At 48.2% G+C, this 26129-nt stretch overlaps 2 protein-coding genes and 1 long non-coding RNA gene across 3 annotated transcripts in view; 2 read left to right on the top strand and 1 right to left on the bottom strand.

The window, feature by feature from the left end:
- Window positions 1-6442, top strand: part of LOC309520720 — a 102436-nt gene extending 95994 nt beyond the window's left edge. The window contains exon 3 of the long non-coding RNA XR_014214336.1: window positions 5960-6442. This is a non-coding gene — a long non-coding RNA (uncharacterized lncRNA). The remainder of the gene's footprint in view (window positions 1-5959) is intronic.
- Window positions 6443-7210: 768 nt separating this feature from the next.
- GNG3 (G protein subunit gamma 3) lies at window positions 7211-10735 on the top strand. Its single transcript, XM_082202687.1, has 2 exons — window positions 7211-7339; window positions 9911-10735. Exons 1-2 carry the CDS (start codon window positions 7241-7243, stop codon window positions 10037-10039), a joined length of 228 nt encoding a protein of 75 aa, XP_082058813.1. The 5' UTR covers window positions 7211-7240; the 3' UTR covers window positions 10040-10735.
- Window positions 10736-11946: 1211 nt separating this feature from the next.
- Window positions 11947-26129, bottom strand: LOC309520480 (adenylosuccinate synthetase isozyme 2-like). Its single transcript, XM_082202332.1, has 13 exons — window positions 25574-26129; window positions 23373-23475; window positions 22534-22602; window positions 22248-22298; window positions 22094-22160; window positions 19315-19422; window positions 18920-19001; window positions 18044-18170; window positions 16764-16918; window positions 16523-16647; window positions 15450-15547; window positions 13865-14014; window positions 11947-13335 (listed from the first exon to the last, which is right to left on the bottom strand). The coding sequence occupies exons 1-13, from the start codon at window positions 25802-25804 to the stop codon at window positions 13283-13285; spliced, it is 1419 nt and encodes a 472-aa protein (XP_082058458.1). The 5' UTR covers window positions 25805-26129; the 3' UTR covers window positions 11947-13282.

Genomic DNA, 26129 nt, shown 5'->3' with positions numbered 1-26129 from the left:
AGCTGCTTGTGTACCTGCTGTGCCTATTTAGAAAGGGGGGTGGTGAAGAGCCTGGAAGGAGGGGAGAAAAGTAGGCAGTGTGCATTGATGTCAGATTTCCAAATGAAAGGGAGATGCTGACACCGTACTGCAGCTCCCATGCGCCTGTACCACTACGCACATGAGGGGTGTGTGGGCCAGCAGCCCCCACTCCTTAGCTGTGCTTGCCCCACACAACCTCATGCCTCTCCTCTTTAATTAAATTTCCTCCATAGCAGCTGTAGCCTTCCACTCCAGAAAAGCAGCCGTCTTTTTAGAGAAACCCATGTGGGGCGGGGGGTTACCTCCACAACCAGCACCACCCCTGCCACAGAGATGGTTCAGCCCCATCCTTAAGTGGCTTGTTGGAGCATCCATCCTCTAGGTACCAGTTCTATTTAATTAAGGTCCATCCTGGAAGAGGTGAGGAGAGTACTGGGGAGACACCAGAGTGGAGTCACCGCTTTGGTGGGGGGAAGGAAGCAGAAAGGTGCCTTGTGGAAAACACCCACGCCCTTTCCTCTATCCCCCCACCCTCAAGTCCAGGTGGGGAGATAGTCTTCCTCTCTACGCCAGATCATCTGAACACACCCAAGGCTGAGAAAAATCAACAACAGGCACCCACATTTACACCCCCATCTCTTCATTCCCAACAATAAAGGTCTGTATTGGGGGAAATCTCCATCAACTCTGAGGTGGGGGGTGGAAGGCGGCTCCTCGCATACAGGGAGGGAAGATTTGGATGTCTGGCATATGGAATCTCTCCAGGGCAGAGACCTAATGTTGATGGGCCTATGCAAATGTTTATTTTTTTTCTGATCAGCCAGGGATTTGAATGACCATTTTGCGATATTCTGACAGTGTGATAGATTTTCTTATTGTATGTTTCGTGTGGCACATTGCCTTGTGGGAACTGCTAGTCTAGAAATGCTTTTCTATATAAATAAAATGTGGCAAGAGGGTAGACAAAAGAAGGAGGGTGTGAGTAGCTGTCATAGCTTTGTGTTTCCATGGTCTACGTTCCTTGAATTGCTTGGGTTGGGGGTGGGGAGTGGAGGAGAAGCAGATAGAAATAGAGGAAAGGGCTTCTGGCCAGAGATTCCTTCCCCACAGCTATGCCAAGCGTAAGGGAACCAACACAAATGTGAAATCATAGTGGGGGGGTCTTGAATTCTGATGCCAGCCTTTGGAACTGCCATTTGTTCATGCTTCATAACATCTCCCTGCCTGATATAGCTTTTCTGCACTCCCCACCCCTCGCTTTTATTTTTTTGCATCTAATAAGAAAAGAAAAAGGAAGGAAAGAGGTGAGGGTGGGGCAGCAATTTTAAAAATAATAATAATAAAGGATTGGGTAGAGCTCATGGGGTGAGTATTTGTTCTCATGGAAGGTGGGCTGCAAAGGGAGGAAGTGAGATAATGGGGGGAGCTTCTTTGTCTTGAAAGGAAAAAAAAACTTCATGTGAAGAAATTTAACCCTCATATAGCTTTCATTCACTGCAGGAATACGTATAGGAAACCGCCTTATACCAAGTCAAACCATTGTTCCATCTGGCTCAGTACTGTCTACTCTGACTGACAGTAGCTCTCCAGGGTTTCAGGCAGGGCACTGAAGCTATGGCCCAACGTGAGCTATGAACCTTCGTTTTAATACATTAAGGAACGTAGGAAGCTGCCATATATCATGTCAGATCACTGGTCCATCTACTTCAGTATTGTCTACACTGACTGGCAGCGGCACTCCAGGATTTCAGGCATGGGTGGAGATGCTGGATACTGTACCTGGTGCCTTCTGCATGCCAAACAGGGGCTTGCAACTGAGCTATGACCTGTCCCCAATACTCCTTGACACCTACTGTATATTTGGCATATAGGCTGATGCCCCAAAGGAAATATCTTAAATTGAGGACACGTGTGACTGAATGGAATGCTATCCTGGAGTGGATGGCTTAGGTTAGTGTTTCCCAGACTTGGGACTCTGGCTGTTTTTGGACTACAACTCCCATAAGCCCCAGCTAGCATGGCCAATGCTCAGAGTTGATGTGAGTTGAAGTCCAGGAACTTCTTGAGGGCAACAGGTTTCCCATATCTGGTTTAATGGATTTCCTCTCAGCATGAGCTGATGTGATGCCCTCCAGAAGGTACTGGACTACAGCTCCCATCATCCTTGTCCACTGGCCATGCTGGCTGGGGCTGATGGGACCTATAGTCTGACTACAAAGTCTGGAGAACATCCTGTTGGCTTTACAATCCACCTTACCACTAGTAGGGGTCCTTGTGTTTCCTATCTCAACAACCCCCTTGCAATGCCCTCTGCAGTCACTTCATTTGGCAGACTGCAAAACCTTTTTAAGAAAAGGAAAAATAAATGCACTGGTTGGCTACCAGGGCTTTTGAACACCAGGAAAGCAAACCCCAAGGCCTGAATTTTCTCCCCTATATTTTTGGGATCGGTGAGGGAAAGTACTGTTGCATTACTCCCAGAGACAGCCCGTCCTTTCCTTCTTGTCCTCAGGCCATTAAAAATACAACCACCAGATTCCTGGTTTGAGATCTTGGCTTAAATCAAGACTCCTTAGCCTGAGGCCTGGACCTCTCTTCCTCAGGCCAGGCCTAGGTTATTGCTAGAACTCCATCAGTCCCCATTGTCTTTAGCTGGGATGGGAACAGTCCCTGTCTGGGCCTAAGAAGTTGTTGCCAGCCAGGGTTGACAACACTTTTACAGACCTCTGCTTTGACTCAGACTCCATCTGCACTATATATTTATAGCGCTTTTATCCCTCTGCAGACACAGCTCCCCTCAAAGAATCCTGGGAGCTGCCATTTGTTCAACAGTGTCAAATATTGATGGGAAACATCCCAACCTTTGATATTGTCATTGCAATACTTTGTGTTTTTTGTCTGTATGCTGCCTGGTGATATTTTATATGAAAGTGTGGTTTATAAAGTAAGAAATAAAATGTTGCTGGACTACAACTCCCATCATCCCTGTCCATTGGCCATGTTGGCTGGGGCTGATGGGCATTGGAGTCCAAAAAAATGTCTGGAGGGCAGCTAGTTCCCCTTGAACCTTTGACCTTGAAAACAGGTCCAGGTTCAAGCTAACAGCTTATTGTTTAAAAGAAGCCTTGACAGGGACTGGTCAAGTGCCAGGAGTTTGCAACACTGCTCCAGCCTTTATCAAGATTAACCTGATGTGCCACTTTCATGGCAACATCACTACTGGATCTTGTTGATTTCCCAATCATGCTCCCAGTGGCACAACAACTGCTTTGCATGTGCATAAAATCCCAGGTTTGCTGATCAACATCTCCAGCTCGGGCTGGGACCGCCCCTTACCAGAAACCCTGGAAAGCCACTGCCAGTCAGTGTAGACATACTGTGCTAGATTGAGCAACGTCAATAAATTCCATTGTTCAAAGTATTTGCATTTCAAACTCTCCCCTGCCAACCCTGTATTTAACAAGCACTCACAGGAGGAAAACCAGGTGATGTACTGTAGAGTATATAATTCCTCTGGATTATAAAAAGATTAATTGGAAATTAGGTGGGTGGCAATTTAGTAGTGGGCCTCCTTAGCTGTGGCACCTCATCTGTGAGCTGCAATTTGTTCAGGGGTGCTGAGTTTTGTTAGGAGACACCCTTGTTCTCTTCCTAGAACTGTAATTCTCAGAGTTCGCTGGTTAGGGTTGCCACATTTCAAAAGGTAAAAGCCTTGCCTAAGATCCAGGACAAAGCGCCACCTTTCAGAAATCCCTCCCGGACGTCAATTCTGCCTTTTAAATTATGGTAATGTCCAGGAAAATCCGTTTGTTATACGGTAAATGGCAGAGGATAAGGCCAATGAAGGTCGTCATATACAGAACTGTCATGGACAGAATGGTACAGTATTATATGCTCACCTGAAGTTTTACAAAAGTATGTAAATGCTCTGGGTACTGTTTCAACACGAATGGAAATAGCTAAAAGTACAGTGGTACCTCGGGTTAAGTACTTAATTCATTCCGGAGGTCCGTTCTTAACATGAAACTGTTCTTAACCTGAAGCACCACTTTAGCTAATTAGGCCTCCTGCTGCCACCGCGCTGCCAAAGCACGATTTCTGTTCTCATCCTGAAGCAAAGTTCTTAACCTGAAGCACTATTTCTGGGTTAGCAGAGTCTGTAACCTGAAGCATATGTAACCTGAAGCGTCTGTAACCCGAGGTACCACTGTACAGTTGACAATTAAGGGATAATTTTGGGTAATAGATTGTAACTGGAGAGTTAACACAGTAATATTAGAAGCTAAGGTTGTATCAACAATGGAGAGTGGGAAATCATTTAATTAAAATTTCATAAATTTGGTATTGATTTGTAATAATCAGTGAAGATTGGGTTGAAATTTGGAAAATCAATTTAAAAAATAGTATGAGAAAATCTGGACAAATGGCAGCCCTAGATTGATTGTAACACTACTCTGAGAATTGTAGCTCCATGAGGATAATTGAGTCTCCTAACAACCGTCAGCACCTTCAACAAGCTACAGTTCCCATGATTCTTTTGGGAAAGCCATGGATGTTTAAAGGGGTATTATAGTGCTTTAAATTAACGGTGTAGATGTGGTCTTTCATGTGATTCTACTGCCAGGCAAATAAATGTTTATTTGCATAGGATTTTAGCAGGTAATGTAGGGGCCCTTCCAGACGGCCTGTTTATTGAGGTTTCTTCCTAAATTGCTTTGCAGGGAGATGAAATGATATACACTATTTAACAAGCATTCACTCATTGGTGGGGAGGTTAGACGATGTTGCCTCAAAGCAAGTGTCATCCTACTTATTCCAGTGCGTTTTCCCATTCTTTATCGCAAAAAGGCTGTTCTTTTGTGGAAGTGGCTTTATTGCCCAAGATCTCCCAAATCATCTATAAGTGCACAACCTGGATTTGCTGTTATGTGAACTAATCTTGCCCACAAACAGAGAGTGTCTCAAAATGCCCCCTAAATTCATGGTGTGATGTTTTCAACCTGTTGTGTTCCATTCTTATGCTGTTGCTCTGTTCAGGTGTTGATTTTCACGCAACTCTGTATTTTGTACTTGCAGTTTATCATCCGTGTTGCAGGCTGGCCTGACAATGTTCACTGAAGGGTGGGCTAAAAGAATCCTTTATTTAAAAAATGACAAAAAATTGTGGGCCGCTTTACAGTTCCAGCTCATTCCAGATTAAGTTGTGACCAATCAAAACGCATAAAAAGTAGGGGGGGGGGAGAGCACTTTGGGCTAGATTGGACCAAACATTCATCTAGGTCAGGATCCTGTTTCTCCAAGTGACGCCAGGAAGCTACCAAGCAGGGGCAGGGCAGCGTACACACCATACATTTTTAATATTTCCCCCCTCCCCTCCTCTATATCCTCAGGGATATAGAGAAAGCAACTCCTAAATGTTTTGATCAGGGCAATGGGAGAGTTACATAGTGATTACACAAAGGTGAGAGTCTTGTGCCTTTGCAATCTTCAGGTATTCCTGCTTTGCATTGATTGATGTGATATGTAGGACCGTTGGATTCTTTTGGTTGTAGACGTCCTACAGAGTTTCAATTGTAACAAACACCAAGTCTAATCTTACCAGCTTTCTAGTATGTGCAATCATTTGAAACGTCTACATTAAAGATGGACTTTTAAGGAGGTTTTAGATACTGTCACAAAGAACTTTATATTGGACTATTTAAATTTAATGTGTAAGGTGTGTCCCCCTCCCTGCTCCAGCTGCCTAGTGGCAACCAGAGTTTCCATCTCCCTTTCTCTAACCTATATCATAACCTGCTTTTTGTCATTGGTCATCACCCTGGAAATGGATCATGATTTCACAAACACAAATATTGTGCTAGCTGTCTTTTTCAAGGGGATGAAACTTGTAATTGAAGATTACTTTAATAAAATATTTTTTTTAAAAAAAGAATCCTAGGTACAGTGGTACCTCGGGTTACATACGCTTCAGGTTACAGACTCCGCTAACCCAGAAATAGTACCTCAGGTTAAGAACTTTGTTTCAGGATGAGAACAGAAATCGTGCGGCGGCAGCGGGAGGCCCCATTAGCTAAAGTGGTGCTTCAGGTTAAGAACAGTTTCAGGTTAAGAACGGACCTCCGGAACGAATTAAGTACTTAACCCGAGGTACCACTGTACTGTAGTTTGTTCAGGATGCTAGGAGTTATAGCCCTGTGAGAGGTAAACTACAGTTCCCATGATTCTTTGGGGGATGCCATGTGTTTCTAATGTATGGTATATACACAACCCATACAGGCAATGGCCTCCTGCTGTTATTTGGTCCCATAAACTCGCATGCAGAGGTAGAGTGCGTTTGAACATGCAGGTTCCATTTAGCTACTAAATAGCCCTTGAGAGTCCTCATCTCCTTCATACATTTGACCAATCCTCTTTTTTATATATAGAAGAGCAATGTCCAGCCACTTTTGATTGATGGGGTCTGTGTGGAGAGGGTAACAACGTTCAGATTTTTGGGCATTGAATTGCAAGAGGATCTGTCCTGGAGTGTCAACACAAGGGGGCTTGTGAAGAAGGCGCAGCAGAGACTGTACTTTTTGAGAATTTAAGGAAAAACCATCTCCCGCAGAAACTGCTGCTTGCCTTCTATCACTGTGCCATTGAGAGCGTGCTCACTTATGGCTTATGTGTGTGGTACGGAAGCTGTACTACCCGGGACAGGTTGGGGTTATGCAGAGTTGTTAAGGCAGCAGAGAGCATTGTTGGCTGCCCACTCTCCACCTTAGAGCAGATTTATGCCACAAGGTGCCATAGGAAGGCACTGGACATAGTAAAAGATCCATCACATCCTGGTCACTGTCTCTTCGAGCTCCTGCCGTTGGGACGGAGATACAGGACGATGAAGACAAGAACGAGCCGTCTTAAGAACAGCTTCTTCCCCAGAGCGATCTCGGCCCTGAATGGGAAGCCTGGACTTTGAAAGTCATCTAATCTTCCTTGCTGTATTATACTGTATTGTTTTAATTAGTGTTTTTATAGTTGTTTTGATTTTGTGTGGAGTGCCCTACCTGGGTGGATGGAGCATCCAAGTAATTTCGTTGTCTCCGAGAGGGGGCAATGACAATAAAGATATTATTATTATATTATTATATATAAAAAAACTCACCTAAAATAGGGTCCGCAGTGCCGCCCAGTCTTTTTATAGTATCTTTTGCTCCATGATTTCTGTCGCAGAATCCTCATGAAGGGCGAAACTCCAGTAAACAGCACTATGAGTATTGGGCAGGCCCGGAAGATGGTGGAGCAACTGAAGATTGAGGCCAGCATGTGCAGGATAAAGGTAGGAAATAGGAAAAAGGGAGCCAAAAGGGCAGTAGATTACTGCTCCCCTCATTGGGGTCAGGTGTGACGCACGCGCTGCAGATGCTGTTGGACTCCAGCTCCCATGATCCCTAGCCACCCTGGCTGGCACTGATGGGATTTGTAGTGCCAGCCACTCAAGGGCCACAGGTTCCTCACCCCAAGTAGTACAGCATATGCTCTGCATGCAGAAGATCCTTGACGTCTCCAGGCAGGGCTGTGAACATTCCCAGTCTGAAACCCTGGAGAGCTGCTGCTAGTATGGGGCTAGATGGGGGAAATGACCTGGCATTCCAAATTTGGAAAATCAGAAGAAAAAAATTCGCAAAAAAGAGATGACCTGGTGTTTATTTATGTAGCACTATCAGTACATGTGATGCGACGCGGGTGGCGCTGTGGGTTAAACCACAGAGCCTAGGACTTGCCGATCAGAAGGTCAGCGGTTCGAATCCCTGCGACGGGGTGAGCTCCCGTTGCTCAGTCTCTGCTCCTGCCAACCTAGCAGTTCGAAAGCACGTCAAAGTGCAAGTAGATAAATAGGTACCACTCCGGCGGGAAGGTAAACGGTGTTTCCATGCGCTGCTCTGGTTCGTCAGAAGTGGCTTAGTCCTGCTGGCCACATGACCCGGAAGCTGTACGTTGGCTCCCTCGGCCAATAAAGCGAGATGAGCGCCACAACCCCAGAGTCAGCCACGACTGGACCTAATGGTCAGGGTCCCTTTACCTATCAGTACATGTGGCACCTTGGAGAGGAGGGGGGAACAGGTCCCTGCCCCAAGGAATTTACAATCTAAGGCAAGGGCCACAGTAGAGCAAGTCTGCTGGATCAGGCCAAGTGCTTATCTGGTCCCGCATCCTGTTCTCTCAGTGGCAGACCAGATGCCCCAAAGCCCACAAGCAGGACTTAAGTTCAACAGTGATTTTCCCCATTTGCGATTTCCAGCAACTGGTCTTCAGAGACCTTCTGCATCAGCCCCAAACCCATCTAGTCCAACATCCTGTCATGTATGGCAGGCACCTTCTGCAGGCAGAGCAGCTGCTCAACCACTTCGCTTCGGAGCATCCATACAAGTCTCTGTGTGTGTGCTCAAGGAACATTGAATAAAATTACCCCTTTGTTATGTACTGAAGTTCTCACCCTGGGCCAGCAGGGGGATGCTGTAGATAGTTAGGCAAATGAAGGATCGAAAGTGACGTTCAGTGATTGGATAGTTTTAGAAAGTTGTTACAGTAACATGGTACTGGAGCTCTATATAAGCAGGCAGACTGAGCCCTTCAGTTCAGTTCTGTCCTGGCCTGTGAATAAACAAGAGCTGTTTGAAGAATCGCTGTGTCATCTGATATGTTCACCCACAACTTAACACCCTTGTAATTTTTGAAGAACATGAAGTCACTGCCCATTTGAGGAGGGTGAACAGCAGCTTGGGCAGATCTCCCCCCTCCCCCCTGAGTTCTGAATTGCTAGGAATGCAGCAAAGCTGCTTTCTGGTTACAACTGCAAGCAACACATGGCTTGCCCAGATGGACCCTCATGTGGCGAGAACGAGCTTTTACTGAACTGTACAGTCAGAAAAGTCTCCTCAGTGGGAAAGTGGTGGATAAACACAATCGCTAACCAAACAAGCAAATATTTTTTTGAAAACATCAGCAGTAAAACACATGCCTGGCATGCAGAATGTACCAGATTTCGCAGCAGGGCATCTCCAGTTAAAAGGACGAAAGAGCCATCTCTGCACGAGATCCTATGAAAGCCACTGCTGGGCTAGATCAGGGTGGGGGAACCTGTGGGTCTCCAAATGTTGCTGAACTCCCAACTCCAAACATCATCCCTGGCAACTGACCGTGCTCGCTGGGGCTGATGGGAATTGTAGTCTAGCAATATATGGAGGGCACCTTTGTAGCCTTCTCTCCATTCATTTGTCCAATCCTCTTTTAAAGCCATCTAAGTTGGTGGCCCACACTGCTGACTATGGGAGTGGGTTCCATAGTTGTTGAAGAAGTAACTTCTTTTAACTGTCCTGGGTCTTCCAACATTCATCTTCATTGGATGTCCCAAACTTCTACTGTTAGGTAAAGGTAAAGGGACCCCTGACCATTAGGTCCAGTCGTGGCCAACTCTGGGGTTGCGGCGCTCATCTCGCTCTATAGGTTGAGGGAGTCGGTGTTTGTCCGCAGACAGCTTCCAGGTCATGTGGCCAGCATGACTAAGCCGCTTCTGGCGAGCCAGAGCAGCGCACATTAACACCATTTACCTTCCCTCTGGAGCGGTACCTATTTATCTACTTGCACTTTGACGTGCTTTCGAACTGCTAGGTTGGCAGGAGCTGGGACCAAGCAACGGGAGTTCACCCTGTCACGAGGATTCGAACCGCCGACCTTCTGACCGGCAAGCCCTAGGCTCTGTGGTTTAACCCACAGCACCACCCGCGTCCCTTTAGTGTTACGAGGGAGGAAAACTTCTCTCTATCCGCTTTCTCTGTGCCATGCATCCTTTTACAAACTGACATCATCAGAAGGCTGGAGTTTTCAACTCTCCCCCTTCCCTTGGCAGGTCTCCAAGGCTGCTGCAGACCTGATGACTTACTGCGATGCCCACGCCTGCGAGGACCCCCTCATCACCCCTGTGCCCACCTCCGAAAACCCGTTCCGAGAGAAGAAGTTCTTCTGTGCCCTCCTCTGAGCTATGTCTGTCTCCCCACCTCACCCCCTTGGGCCCAGGGGGGCATCTGGGCTGCTCAGATTTCCTTCTCTCCCCCCGCCCCATCCTTCGCATCTTCCAGTCCTGGGACACCCTTATCACTACTCAGTGTTGAATTGGGTTTGTGCAGGAGAAGGCTGCCATGTACCTCCAAGCCCAAGTCTTGGCTGTTTTGGGGAAGGGGTTGGCACGGCAGTTGTGGAGGTTTCCACTTTCAAATTCCCCCCTCCACATCTTCCATTGCAAGGCTAACTACTCCATACACTTCAACCGAGCACAATTCAAACTCTGCAAGTGATATGGATACAGCGCCCCCTCCTGTTTCCTTCTAAGTGGACCCTCCACAGTCAACACAGGGTGGGAGGAAGAAGGCACCCATTCTCCCCAAAACGAGACCTAGAGGTATTAACCACCCCCTACCGTATGCCCAATCTATGGATGGTTTTGCTACAAACTGCCCCCTCCAGCTACCCACCACCTATTTCAACCAAGTCCTAATGGCCACAGGGACTGAAAAGTTTCAGCCTCCCCGCAAAAAAATTCTACCCAGGGGGGAAAAGAGCGAAGGGTTTTGATTTCTTCCAAAACGGGCCGAGGCGGTTTGTGCCACACACACCTGCCCAACTCACACTGTATCAGAGAGCACAGAAAGTAATAAAATTAACTGGAGCCACTCAAGCTGGGCCGGAGTGGTTTTGAGCTGGAGAGGTGGGGAGGGATCTGCTAAGGGGTCGGGGGAGACCTGTGGGCCCTACAGCTGTTGTTGAACTCTTAGCTCCCGTCTGCCCCCAGCCTGAGCAGCCAATGCTAACACAGGAAGTGGCTCTGTACTGGGTCGAACCCAGTGGTGGCTGGTGTCCATCGGGGCTGATGGGGTAGAAGGCAGGGGAGCCCAACAGGAGGTTCGACCAGAGACAATGGGAGGCAGAGCCAACTAACTCTGGATCGAGACAACAAAATCAAAAAGAAACTCTGGCATGCAAGGAGGTGGTATGGACGGACTCTTGGTTATCAGGGCTGCAGAACTCTGGCCCCAGGTTTGCTCAGGGCATGTGTGCAAGAGCGTGTCGAAAACTTGAAAAACGGAACCACCGGAAACTTGGGAAGTCCGAAATGTGTTCCTCTCCCACCTGCTGCCAATTGGTTTCAGGGTCTTCTTTGAGCTCGAGAATAAATGTAGTTAAAAACGACGACCCTGACGCTGCCCAAAGGGTCCCCCAGATTGGTGCCCTTCAGACATTGCTGGATTGCAAATCCCATCGCTGTCCCTTAACATCTGCCAAACTGGCTGGGGCTGGAGGCCAGCAATAGATGTTGAACTGCAACTTCCACCATCCCTGGGGCCTTTGGGCATGCCGGCAGTAGGGGGTGGATGGGAGTCGGGAGCCCAAAAGGTTTCAAGGGCACAAGAAGAGGTTGGCATCAAACTTAGGTTCACCATACAGGATGGATGGGGAAACCTGGGCTGCCTTGTCTTGGGGGGGGGCAGGGGGGACACATGCCAGCGGTGGGTGGAGCCAGAGGCAAAGTGGGTGGAGCAATGTGTCTGTTTCTATAGAAACCCGTGTCTATCCTCCAACCAGACAAGGCATAATCGGAGCTCATGGACATATCCCATTTGGGCAAAAAAACATAAGAGTAGCACAAAGCCAGGCAGGTGAAAGGCGTGGCCTGAGGAAGAGTCCCACAAGCCAGACAGGCCTGGAGGGCCATTTATGGCCCACAGATCTGAGTTTGTCTGGCCGTTTCCTGCCAGGAAATGCTCCAGAGTTGGCAACATTTTGAGCTAGAAAAGTGTGTGTGTCGGGGGGCACGAACCCTTAAACAGAACCAGTACAAAAAATAGAGCAGTCCCGGCTTGACGCTTCCTTCATGATTCAAACCGTTCATAAAATAAACCACTGTTCTTTATTGCTAATTTCTGTGCACAGTGAAAATTGGCAGACACGACAATGCCCTGAAAATTAGAGCCCCCCGCTGGGGGCAAGGACGACACTGTGACAAAGGGAGCTTTCTAACCCTCCCATGCACACACGCATAGAGACGCAAAGGCAGGGATACTTCATTGGATTGGGAAGGTGTGGTTGTGCAAGTCTGTGCTGAGAACGCTTTGGTATCTAGTCTATTGGCCCCGTGAATCTCCACTTTTGTAGCTGAAAAGAATAAAAAAGAATAGGATTCTAGCCCCTGTGAACACTCAAATGCAACCCTGGGCTTCCGAAGATGACAGGCAGTGCTCCTGCATGTCAACGCAAATCCCAAGCCCTGCTATCAGATGGGGAGCTTTGATTTGCATAGTTATGTCCAATCACAGAAGGCAGGGTGTTAAATGCTAAATCTTTTGGGAAATTTCCCGTAAAACCAGGTGAAGAGCAAATAGAGAAGGCAACGGCAATATTATTGGACGGAAATGAGCTTAGGCATTTCCCCTCTATCCTCCTCCATCATGGAGGCAAAGAAGAGTCTGGAAACTTTTGCTCCTGCTTTATGATGAGCTGCAGTTTGTTGTTTCACCTGAACAAAACTGACTGAGTTAACACCTAGCTAGGGTTTAGGGTCCAGATGTCACGCTAAACTGTGGCTGATCAGAAACAACGAAAGAAGCAAAAGCTTCCGATCTCTGTGTGGCCACGCCAGAAGAGCAGACGGGGAGAGACGAGGGCGTGCAGCCAAGGTTTGCTGCAGCTCTTCAACGCTTGAGAAACCGTGGCTTGAATTTGGCCACCGCCTTCAGTGCAAGAGGACAGGAACAGGAATCCACACTCGGAGCAAAGAGAAGTTAACTGTCCCATTTCTGGGAATTGCTTTCTGCTACGAGGGGATGCCCTACAATTTCGGGGGACTGCGTCCCTGCCCATCACAAGACGAAGGAGTACTGAGACTGCAAGATGCGGAACGGCAGCAGCCCCTATGAGAGAGAAGAACGACCAGACGCAGAAGGGGAAAGTGGAGTGTGTGGCATTAACCAGCCTGGAAAGAAAAGGAAAGATCTCAGAGGCAGCAAGTCTCCGTTACGCTGAGGCTATAAGCCTCCACAGTGGGCAAGGAGGTGAGGAGTGCTCTTAGCTGAGTGAAGGGGGTGGGAGGCTGGCCTATGGGGCGGGAAGATCCCCATATTTCCCATGTGCTGATTGGTCCGTGAACTGAGTATAGCGGTGACAAGGGGCAGTGCCTGTGGTTGCTGCCGCCTCCTTCCAAGACGTGAGCTCCGCTCTGCTGCCATCCTCAGAAGAGCTTGATGATGGATCTGCGCGATTTCCCCACTCCAATCCACTTGACTGCAAAACAGGGGAAGGGGGGGGGGCGCGTTGAGAGAGAAACACCTTTATTTATCCAAACAAGGTTTATATACCTCTGTGTGTGTGTGTATACACACACACACACACACACACACACACACACGTGTTAAACTTCAAAACCTCTAACTGACCGACATAAAATATAAAATATACATTAATAGGACAGATGAAATCAGATGTTTAAAAACAAGTTGGCCATTCCCATTCCCCCCTCACAATAAAGGGTTGCAGCCAACACTAATCCTGCTCAGATATACTGAAATTCATGGACATGGCTAACTGAGATCCATTAATTTCAATGGGTTTACTCCTGGGATAGAACCCATACATTAAAAAGTAAAATACGCGTCAAATTCACACGTCTGGGCAGCCTTGCTTAAGCAACAAACAGAAAGATTTCGGAAGGTGGAAACACCACAGCGAAGGAGGTGCTTGCCTATCATCAATGGGCAGGACGTTCCACAGTGTGGGTGCTGGAGTAGTTCCATTTGCACGGGCCACAACTCACCTGGCACCCCCAGATAATCCTCGATGAAGCGGATGTAGCCCTGGGCCTCGGGGGGCAAATCACCAAAACTGCGGGCCTCCTCGGTGCTGCACCGCCATCCTGGCAACACCTTGTATTCCACGGCCACTTTGTTGAGGAGCTCCTGGTTGGCTGTGGACGTCCGTGAAGGTGGGGGAAAGAGAAGCTCTTGTTAAATTTGGGTTTTCTGGTTATGCTCTAAGCCATCTCTGGGCATTCGTATTCATTACTAGCAACGTTGTACCCGGGGGTTGCTCAGAAGCTTTAAGAAACAAAAAAAAATCAGTGCGATTTGGAAATCGGCAATTAAAATGAGCGCCATTCTGAAAGGTTCCTTGATCTCCGGAATCATCGTACAAAATCTGGTTGAAATCAGTGGGGTTTTGAATGCATGCATGCACTTGGAGACCTTTCATGGCACTGGGTTGCAGTCAGTGCTAGTTCTACTCATGAGGAGACCCATCATACGTAGATACAACCCACTGTAACCAAATATGGCGTGGGTGTTCCTGAGGTCAGGGAGCAAGTTTTCATCTACATTTGGATACAACTGGATGCCAATTTGAATGAAGATGGCGGGCTGAACCTTTCAGAACGGCACTTGTTTTTTGTTTATTTGAATTCCTGAACAACTCCAAGGATTAGGCTGTTATAGACTAGTATAAATACGGTAAATAAGTAACTGAGCATGCTGCCTCTGAAACTGAACATGCAGCTAAAGCAGTCCTTGGTAGACCTTTCACCTCCATTAATTTGCCTAACTCGTCCTTAAAAGCTGTCCCAAGCCAGAAGTCATCTTGCGGCAGTGAGTTGCATAAGTTAACAATGAGTTATGTGAAGCAGTCCCTCCCCTTGACAGTCTTTCTGAACCCCCCCTCTCAGCGAAACTTGTTTTTCTCTACACCAGCCTCTGCTAACCAGGGTCTCTCTAGCTGCTTTGGATTACAATTCCCATGAGCCCTAGCCAGCACTCCTGTGATGGGAATTGTAGTCCAAAGCAGCTGGAGGGCAAAGGCTGCTCTATGCAGACTCCAGGACACTGCTCACCACTTTCCTCCTGTCCTCTGAACCAAAGGAGAGAACTTGTAAGGGCCTAAACCAGCCGTGGGGAGCCTGTGGCCCTCTGCATGTGGTTGGGACAACTCCCATCATCCCTCAGCATTGACCATGCTGGCTGGAGCTGATGGGAGCCAGAGTCCAGCAAAATCTGAAGGGCTGCAGGTCCCCTGTTTGAGGCCTAAACTGTGAAGGCTAAAACAGCCTCCCTCCCATTGCTGACTGGCCTACAGGCTAGGCCATGGGTAGGCAAACGAAGGCCCGGGGGCCGCATCTGGCCCAATCGCCTTCTAAATCTGGCCTGCGGACGGTCCAGGAATCAGCGTGTTTTTACATGAGTAGAATGTGTCCTTTTATTTAAAATGCATCTCTGGGTTATTTGTGGGGCATAGGAATTCATTCATATATTTTTTTCAAACTATAGTCCGGTCCTCCACAAGGTCTGAGGGAGAGTGGACCGGCCCCCTGCTGAAAATGTTTGCTGACCCCTGGGCTAGGTCCACAGCATCACCTGGGAAGTAAGGAATGCGTTTCTCATTCAGCCGGTACTCCACGCCCACTTTGATCTCCTCGAAGGTGTCCAGGATGTCCAGCTTGGTCACAGCTAGGCTGTGGAGCAGAGCAGAGGGCGACGGTTACAGGGTTATGAACCAGGTTCAAGAGATGGGAACAGCTTTCCATTCACAACAGAGGCAGGCAATGCCTGTTTGTCACTGAAAGCCCTATATGGGTGGAAGGCCAGGGGGCTGTGTGGCTATGGGCGGGGACCGGGGTGGAAGTTGGGTCATTCACACATAGCCATTAGCACACATGGATGTGTCAGGTGTTCGACCCTCGCTGTGCGAATGGTGCGCCCTTCAACGTGGGGTGGGGACAAGAATCTGGCGGTCATACCGAAGGTATCAGAGGACCACAGGTGCACATTACAATGAGCTTCTTCAGTTTTGGATTCCAATGACACACTACAAAAGTATAAACTCCTCTAGAACCCCACACCAGCACCTTTTGGTTCTTTAAACCTTTGACTGAAACAGGGCTGGGCGATATCCTGTTTTAAAGCCATCCAAGCTGGTAGCCATCACAGCCTCCTGCAGCAGTGAGTTCCATAGTTTAATCATGGGCTATATGAAGAAGAGGGATGCGGGTGGCGCTGTGGGTTAAACCACAGAGCCTAGGGCTTGCCGATCAGAAGGTCAGCAGTTTGAATCCCTGCGACAGGGTAAGCTCCCATTGCTTGGTCCCAGCTCCTGCCAACCTAGCAGTTCGAAAGCACACCAGTGCAAGTAGATAAATAGGTACCACTCTGGCGGGAAGGTAAACAGCATTTCCGTGCACTGATCTGGTTCGCCAGAAGCAGCTTAGTCATGCTGGCCACATGACCCGGAAGCTGTACGCCGGCTCCCTCGGCCAATAAAGCAAGATGAGCGCCGCAACCCCAGAGTTGTCTGTGACTGGACCTAATGGTCAGGGGTCCCTTTACCTTTACCTATATGAAGAAAAGCTTTGTTTTATTTGTCCTGAAACTTCCAACATTTAGCTTTGCTGGGGGTCCCCGAGTTCTAGCGTTGAGAGAGAGAGGCTTACGCGCTAAATCCATTGATCATGTGGGCGTATTTCACCAGCACAAGGTCCAGCCAGCCGCAACGGCGCTTCCGGCCTGTGGTGACGCCAAATTCTCGCCCCCGCGACTGCAGCTCCTCGCCAATCTCCTGGAAGATGGCAGAAAAGCCGAGTCATTAAACCACTCATGGGTAACCCAGTCTCCCCTTCCGCTGCAAAGTCTCACTCCTGTTCTGCCCCCCACAGCCCCTCAGGGAAAACTCACATTGTCCTGTTCAGTGGGGAAGGTCCCAACTCCGACACGGGTGGTGTAGGCCTTCACCACGCCGTACACCTTGCCGATGTAATGTGGGGGGATGCCGAGGCCGGTGCAGACCCCTCCCACGGTGCAATTGGAGGATGTCACAAATGGGTAGGTACCTAATGGGGAGAGGAGAATCTTCACAACGTCACTGAGCCAATTGCGGCCTGTAAGCAGTGCACAGAACCTAACCTGTGCATTGTCTCCAATGAATGCCACTTTTGCAACATACATTTAAAGCACTATAGTTCCCCCAAGAGACATCACCTTGCCAACAAAGGTCCGTATAGTAAAAGCTATGGTTTTCCCAGTAGTGATGTTTGGAAGTGAGAGCTGGACCATAAAGAAGGCTGATCGCCGACGAATTGATGCTTTTGAATTATGGTGCTGGAGGAGACTCTTGAGAGTCCCATGGACTACAAGAAGATCAAACCTATCCATTCTTAAGGAAATCAGCCCTGGGTGCTCACTGGAAGAACAGATCGTGAAGCTGAGGCTCCAATACTTTGGCCACCTCATGACAAGAGAAGACTCCCTGGAAAAGACCCTGATGTTGGGAAAGATTGAGGGCACAAGGCGAAGGGGACGACAGAGGACGAGATGGTTGGACAGTGTTCTCGAAGCTACCAGCATGAGTTTGACCAAACTGCGGGAGGCAGTGGAAAACAGGAGTGCATGGTGTGCTCTGGTCCATGGGGTCACGAAGAGTCAGACACGACTAAATGACTAAACAACAACAACAAGTTCCCCCAAAATAATTCTGGGAGTTGTGGTTTTTAAGGGTGCTGAGAGTTGTTAGGAAGCCCCTATTTCCTCACAATTTAACGAGCAACCCCTCTTCCTGAGGACCTCTGGGAATCGTAGCTCTGTGAGGCAGTGGCATAGTGTGGGTTGCCAGTGCCCGGGGCTACGCCAAGGCGGTGGGTGGGAGGGAAATGGAGTATGCCTGCCTAACAGCGTTTGTATCACCAACAGCTGCAGAGATAAGAAAAGAAGAGTCATTTCATTGTCTGGAGAGGTCACTTCCTGGTTCGCACAGAGAAGCCGTTTCCAATGGAGCCCAGCGATGGAAGCACACAGCTGTATTGAGGCAGCACTAGGTGCTGAAATTTTGCACCACCTAACAATTTTGCACCTGCGGCAACCGCCCTGGTGCCATCCTTCCCGCCCCCGCAGGCTATGCCACCGCTGTGAGGGGAATAAAGGGTCTCCTACATTCCAAGTCTTAAAATGAGGATGCTTACCAAAATCGATGTCTAAGAGTGCAGCGTTTGCTCCTTCGACCAGGATCTTCTTGGGTGGGCCATGCAGGGCTTTGTACATGAAATAAACACCGTCCTTCACCAGTGGGCGGATTCTCTCGGCATAAATCTGTCGGGTTTTGATTTTTAAAAAATGAGTTGCAGTTTTGGGCTCAGTCCAAGAAAGTCTAAGTCATGTGTAGGGAAACTAAGGCCCGGGGCCCGGATCCGACCCAATCGCCTTCTAAATCCAGCCCGCAGACAGTCCGGGAATCAGTGTGTTTTTACATGAGAGTAGAATGAGTCCTTTTATTTAAAATGCATCTCTGGGTTATTTGTGGGGCATCGGAATTCGTTCATATTTTTTTCCAAAATATACTCCGGCCCCCTACAAGGTCTGAGGGACAGTGGACCGGCCCCCTGCTGAAAAAGTTTGCTGACTCCTGGTCTAAGTCTAAGAAAGTCTGAGTCATGCACCCAACACTCAGCAAGGATGGGGCCTGCTTAATCTCAATAGGGAGGGAGTTCCCCATTGCTTCGAGTAGTTACAAGCAGCACCTCTAAGCCACAGGGGCTGCGCCAACAGAGACAACCCCAGAGATCTCAGTCATCAGGTCGGGATATAAGGGGTCAGGTGGTCCTTAAGATATCTTAGACCCAAGCTACTAAGCACCTTGTAGGTTAACACAGAGGCAGCCAGGGCAAACTTTTAAGCAACCGAGTCAATACGCTGTCAGTCTAGCGGCAATATTTTGCACGAGATGGAGCTTTTGGACCAGGTTTAAGGGTAGCTCTACGTAGAGCCCAATGCAATAATCATGAATCACTGCAGGCAGGCTTTCCCAGTAGTCACGGACCTACCCCCACCCCAATAATCACCTTCAATTGCTGCAGCTCAGCCTCCGTGTCAATGTTGAGAGCTGGGTATGTTGTTTTGTACTGCTGGGCCAGGACCCTGAATCTAAGAGAGGGAGGGAGATTGCTGCTGAGTCAGTTGCACTCCCCACTGATCGCCATTGTCATTTATTTGCAAGCTACCTTTCCAACATTAAACCATGCTCGAGGAGGCTTATAACACCAAAAACAGCATGCTGTAGGCCGTACACCGCCTTGCCATTATTTTATGATTGAAAACAATATTAAAAACAACTTAGAACAACTTAAGGACAATAGACAAATGAAAACTTCTCAGCGGATTTACGACGCAGTTAAGCAATCCTCACCGGTAATTTACACTGATGCCTAACAATAATCTTTTCCACCCATCAACTCACTTCTTGGAAAACTCGTTAAAATCCGCCAGGAGGTCACAGATGCGCAGGCCGGTTCGGGAGGCCTTGGAGGAGTAGGCTGGACCAATCCCTTTCTTGGTGGTGCCAAGGCTGAAAAAAAAGTAACCAGAGGGGCACAATACTTTTCACAGGAGCAACCAGTATAAGCCGCAATAATGAACCGCCCCCCCCCCCTATCGTGACCAGTTCTAACTTTGATTTTGTAAATATACATTAGGAGCCAATTTGTTTCTCAACATCATTGTTTATCTTTGTGCTGATAGGGGCTTTGTGTGCGGCATCCCTGGCTGTGCCTGAAGACTGCAGGAGTCGCCAACCTTTCTGGGCCAGTGGGCGCATTTGGGATTTTGAGAGAGTGCCATTGGTGCCAGTCACAAAATGTGGCATAATGTAAAATGGCTGCTACAGGGTTTGGCATAACACAAAATGGCTGCTGTGGGCATGTGGCGTAACACAAAATGGCTGCCGTGGAAGTGTGGCATCACGCAAAATGGCTGCTGTGGGGTGTGGCCAAAAAAGGAACAGGGCAGCAAACCTGTGTAGGCATGCCTCCCATTCATAGGAAAAATGCAGCTACAATAGCCACGCTCATACAAAGACAGAAGCTCTTTGCACCTCTCCTTTATTCAGAATGGCATACAATGAAATGCGGGGATGTTTAAGGGTAGGAGATGTTCTATGTAGGGGAGACTCAGCCACTACAAACAGGAACTGAGCAGTAAGGGCAACATGTCTCTCGAATGTTGTGGATTTTAGAGGGGATATTTGCAGAGACATTTTGTGGATGCCACAAGAGGTACTGGAGGACACACGTTGGCGACCTCCGATGAAGAGTGTGGGTTTTGTACGGGAGAACATGGCGTTCCATGTGCAAACATTGGGGAGGACTACAGCTCAGCGGCAAAGCATCTGCCTGAAATCCTGGACAGTTGCTCCCAGTGTCGGTGAAGGCAATTCTCAGCTAGAGACAGTTCCCCATGTTCCTGTGTGTATGTCTGCATTTTATAACAGTTGGCTCAGCTTATCTGGGGTTGGGCGAGAGCTGTGTATTGAAGATGAGGGAGCAGCAGATTTCTATGGAGCAAAATGGAAGCAAACTTTGGTCAAGGAACTCTGGTTCAAGGTTTAAACAGGCCTGGGATGCCTTGTTCTGAGGGAAGAAATGTCTATGACTGTGTAGGCTCCGGAATGGGGGAAGAAGGAATGCTGACTAGGCCTTAGTTGAGCTGAGATCACGTACCACTGGGAAGAATACATGATCTGTTTCTCCTTGGGCACAGAAGGTCTGAATGACCTTCACGATGCTAAAGAATACCTCAGTCTCCAAAACAATGGAAAACTATTCCTGCAAGTTTCTACCACCAGGCTTGTCATTTGTCAGTACAAAGCTGAATCTCAGTGAGCAAAAAGAAGGTGACAAGAGAAAAGGTTGAATCAGGAAAATGGGGAGACGTAGATGGATAAAAATGAGATGGCACCTCAGTTGTTACAGCTCACATCTGCACCTCCTGTGCTTAATTTTACTTTTATATAGCTTCAGTTTTGATGGTAAATATTTGCTTTAGAGCTCAACTGGCCTTTTTCCTATTTTCTTTGAAAGAAAAAGGGATTTCCTGTTTTGAGTGTGTCCCTCCTTCAGATTTTGCAGCTATTCCTTTCCTTCCCCCCCCCTAAGCCAGCCTTTTAGGGGGGCTCATGAACAGTTTTTGTCACATACACACCACACATTTAATGTGCGGAAGGCAGGGAGGCTAAACAGTGACTGGAACCACAACTGATGACAGGTGGAGCCAGAGCTAACGGAAGGCAGCACCAGCTAATTCTAGTTTTGTCCCCCATCTTTCTCTTCCTCCCTGCTGAGTTTTACAAGGGGCAATGTGGAGACTCAGGAGGAGGAGGAACCTGATAGGTGGCCCCGCCCCCCGGCCTGGTTTTAGGTAAGAACAGAGGGTTGGCTGGGGGGCAGACAGGTCGGTGGGGCAGCACCCCATATGCCTTAATGGACCAGCCTCCACTAACATCAAGCTACAGGAGAGGATGAGAGATGGGACTTCAGGGCCTCTGCTCTGAAAGACCAGCGACTTTTGACTCTACCTGTCTTGAAATCTTTCCTTTCCAGCTGGTCGTGATAAGAACTCCGTAACTAAGAAATAATGTATTGAGTTTGCTTTCCTTCCTCCCAAGCTCTTTTCCTTTCATGTTTTGTCTTTTAGATTGCAAGATGAGAGCAGGGACTGTCTTTTTTCAAATGGATCTGTAAAACTACTCTGGGGGCCTTTCTAGCTGAAAAGCAGGGTAGCGCTGCTTTAAATAAATAAATAGGCAAGTTTCATAGTCTCAAGCCCATGCTAGATCTGTGGTAAAAGCTCAAATGCATATGCGATAACAAGAGACCTTTGCAACAGCACTATTACCAAATGCCAGTGTGGCAAAGGGTCACTGTTTATTTAAAGCAAGGATGGGGGACCTGTGGTCCTGCAGATGTTGCTGGACTCCCATCAGCCCTGGCTATTGGCAATGACGCCTTAGGCTTATGGGACTTCTGGACTACAACTCCCATTATCCCTGACTATGAGCTATGTTGGCTAGTGTTGATGGAAGTTGGAGGCCAAAGGATCTGCCGTCCTGCCCTAAAGGACAGAGCGCCCACAGAGACAGAAAAAGACTGCGCACCCCTTGCCCAACATGCATGCCCGTGCCTACCCTGGGCCCCAGCAACCGATGCTACGCCACTGAGCCACACCCCCAGCACCCCACTTACTTCTTGCCACCCTGCAGCTGCCTTTGCTGTTCCTGGATTCCATCCACAGCCTGGTGGAAGTTGAACACTGGGGAAGACGCAAGATGACAGATATGTCGGTCTCTTTCTAACTGTTATTTCACTCCCACCACCAAATTCCTCCCAGGACACTCACCCAGATGAGCACGGTCGGAAATCACCGTCCGAGACTCCCAGCCTTCTAGCCCTGTGGGAACAGAACACTTGTGGCTTTTAAACATTTCCATCTCTTAGCTCAACAGGGCTTTCTATTAGTGGACTTTCCATTAGTCCACAATGGAAAGCCACATATAAAAGGGACAAAGGTGTGGGCTGTACTCTAGCCATGAAGCACGATGCGCACACACTTTTTCCTTTTCATTTCCCTTCTTTAGATCAGGCGTGGAGAATCTCAAGTTGTTGGGGGGGGGGGTATCACTCACCTGACCCTTTCTTAAGATTCTTCTCAGCTTCCTCAAAGAGTCCTGGCAAGTGGATGACAACACCGTTCCCTGAAAGGGAAGGCAACCTCTCATTTATTTATTTAAATGGTTCGTATGCCTCTCGATCCATGTGAAAATCTCAAGGCAGTTTTACAACCGGAATTAAACCGACAAATAAAGCATTACAAAATACCCAAACTAAGCATTTCAGGCCCAGGTCAAATGTAAAATACACGCTTAAAAAAAGCACAATGGACAGGAAAACAAAATGTTCTCCTGAAGATAAAAACATAGCACTGACAGAGTGATCTCCTTAGCGCTATTTTGAATTCCCCCCAATATGAGTATCTAACTTGATGGATGTGCCATCTCCTTTCTTCAGCCACAAATACACACAAATGCCACCAGCTACCTGAATGAAGCTTGCAGACCACAGTTTGGGATCCCAAATTGATCTAGAGCAATACAGTGTCCCACAAAGAACAACAGAGCCACCCCCTTCCCATCTCTCTCCCAGATAGAGCTATACTTTATGCTGGTTCAGTCTCCCATGCTGAGTGGTGTCCAGCAACTTTTAAATACACATAATCCGAATCCCAAGCACCCAAGTGGAAAGAAGGGTAGGGTTCTGGGGGGAAATCCCTGTCTAGGGACACAAAGAGAAACAGGTGAAACTGCAGAAGGACAATATCCACTGCGGGGGAGGGAAAGAGTCTATGCAAGGTCTGAAGCCACCCATTTGGTCACAACAGGGATTTGAACACACATCACCAAATCTGCCCCCTGCCCTCTGATTTGGCTACCTGTCACAATCGTGGTAAGCACACAAGAATCCTTACCAATGAACGACGTGGCATTGTGGTTGATAACCCCACTGGGCAAAAGGTGGAAATCGTATTCAACCGAATCCACCACAACAGTATGGCCTGCGTTGTTGCCACCCTGCAGAGACACACATTGTTACACAAAACAGCAACACTTAATTGGCAGCGTTTTTAATCTGTTAACAGCCTGTAGGGTATGGTTAATTGGGAGGCAACTAAACAATCCACTTTTGAAGAGTGTGTTTTTTGAAAAGTGATCTATAAATGCTTACAGAAACACACACACAAACCGCAACAGAACAGAACTGGGTTATGTTGTTATAGGAGGGAGATTTGTTTATTTTGGTAGCAAAATGAAATAGAAATATTTCAGGGTTTTGAAGGGCTATCACAACATAGATGGACCAAACTGATTTTCTACTGCTCCAAAGTTAGGGATGAGAAACCTGCGGCTCTACATGTACTGCTGGACTACAGCTCCCAGAACCTGTGACAACTGATTATGTTGGCTAGGTCTGATAGGAAAGAGTCCAGTGTCCCTGCTCTAGGATAAGGCAGACAACCTTTGACTCTCCAGATGTTGCTGAACCACAGCTCCCATCAGCCCCATTCAGCACAGCCAACAGTAATGGGTCCTGTTTATTAACAGCATCTGGAGTGTTGTGTGTTGAGTCAAAGGATTTTATATCTGTATTATTATTGTCTGTATTTGCATTAGGGTAAAGTAACTGCCTTTTGGTTTCAAAGGGTACAGCTACTATTGGTTCATTTAAGCTGCTGTATTTGGATCCTCTGTCTTATTGGTTTCCTCCAAAAGGCAGGACTGTGATTGCCTGATATTGTTCCCTCCAAAATGTATCCTTCTAGCTAGTCCCCTGTCCCTATAAATGTAGCTTTCCCCTCCTCAGTCTTCAGTCTTGTTTGCCTTAATAAAGAAGTGTTACTAGAGAACTGTCTCCAGCATATTATGTCAAGAGAGCTGAAATCACAAACCCCACGTCACAACATGGAGGGCCAAAGGTTCCCCACCCCTGGAGTGAGATCTGGTTCAGATTACAAGAAAGGACATTTGAACTAAACTCTAGGGAGAACTTCCTGACATTACAAAGCCTTGGAAAGTGGTGGTCTATCCTCCATGGCAGAAACCGGGTGTCCACCTATCAGGAATGCTTCAGGCAGATCGTTTTAAGCTCATAAAACGAATCCTGGGAACTGCAGTTTACCCCTCAAAGAGCTACAATCCCCAGCACCCTTAAACAAAAACAGTCCCCAGGATTTTTATTGGGTGGGTGCTTTAAATCAGTGTTTTTCAACCATTGTTCCGCGGCACACTAGTGTGCCGCGAGATGTTGCCTGGTGTGCCGTGGGAAAAATTGAAAAATTTAAAAAAAATTAAAAAGTCAAATTTTCGCCCACTAGGCGGCCGCCGGACTGTGTCCACCCTATTTTCCATCTGTCCTGGGTGGGGATCAGATTGGATGGGATCGGATGAGAGCGGACAGGCGGTCCGCTCTCATCCGATTCCCCATAGAGAGCAGCGGGGCTCTGACATCTCCCTCTCCGCACACAGTGCGGAGACGGAGCTGTCATCCGCCGGCTCAGTGGGGATCAGCGGATCGATCCCCGCTGAGCAGAGAACGGTCCGCAACGTTTGATTCCAGCCAGAATATCAGCTTTGTGTTCAGCCAAACAGGCCCAGGTTGTACACTGAATAAAGTATTTTATAATTTTTCATATTTCTGTTTACTTACTATTTCATAATAAAGTAATTATAAAATACTTTATTTGTGTTTATTTGATTCCTATTCAAGAGAATTACTTTATATATAGTCAATATAGGCACAGAGTTAAATTTTTTAACATTTTCTAATGGTGGTGTGCCTCGTGATTTTTTTCATGAAACAAGTGTGCCTTTGGCCAAAAAAGGTTGAAAAACACTGCTTTAAATGTATAGTGTGTGGATCTGCCCCAGATAACTTCTGAGGACTCTCCATCCAACTTTAGGATCCTAAACCAGGGTCGTTGAGGGAAAGCTGTGTCCCTCCAGGTGTTGCTGGACTCCAGCTCCCGTCATCCCCAACCGCTGGCGTTGCTGGCTGGGGCTGATGGGAGTTGGAGTCCAACAACACCTGGAAAGCCCCAGGCTTGCCACCCCTGTCCTAAGCAAGACCCCCAACACCCCCCCAGCTCTCGCAGGCTCTCTTCTCGTCTCTCACCTGGCACCTGCAGACGAGGTCCGCGTCGAGGCTGAGCAGGTCGACCACCTTGCCTTTCCCCTCGTCCCCCCACTGCGCCCCCAGCACCACCGTCACGCGGTTCCCCTGGGGTCCGGACCCGGAGGGAGCTGGGGCCGCCCCAAGCCGGGGCCGCTTCTCCTCTGGCCCGTCCCCACCTCCGCCTCCATTCAGCAAGCTCCCGGGGGTCGCCGCGCTCTCGGTCCCCGCCATGTGCAGAAGCAGCAGCAGCAGCAGAAGTAGCGGTAGCAGGAGAGGAGACGGAAGCCAACCCTAACATGGCGCCGCCCTAGGGGGCCTCAGCGCCAGCACCCAACATGGCGGAGGAAGGCGTAACGACCCACCACGACCACGGCCTCGCTCCGCCATGATGAAGATGAGCCCATAGAGATACGAAAAGAAGGGAAAAAATGGAGGGGGGGGAAAGAACCTGTGAGCCGTTAGGACTCCGACTCCCATCAGCCCCAGCCAAGAGGGCCAGCGGTCAGGGATTATGGGAGTTGGAGTCTAGAGTAACAAGATGGCGCTTTCTATTCTT

This window comes from Podarcis vaucheri, assembly GCF_965113315.1.
Source record: "Podarcis vaucheri genome assembly, chromosome: 16".
Taxonomy (NCBI): Eukaryota; Metazoa; Chordata; class Lepidosauria; order Squamata; family Lacertidae; genus Podarcis; species Podarcis vaucheri.
Note: the sequence above shows the minus strand (reverse complement) of the source record. Positions and strands in the feature narration are given on the sequence as shown.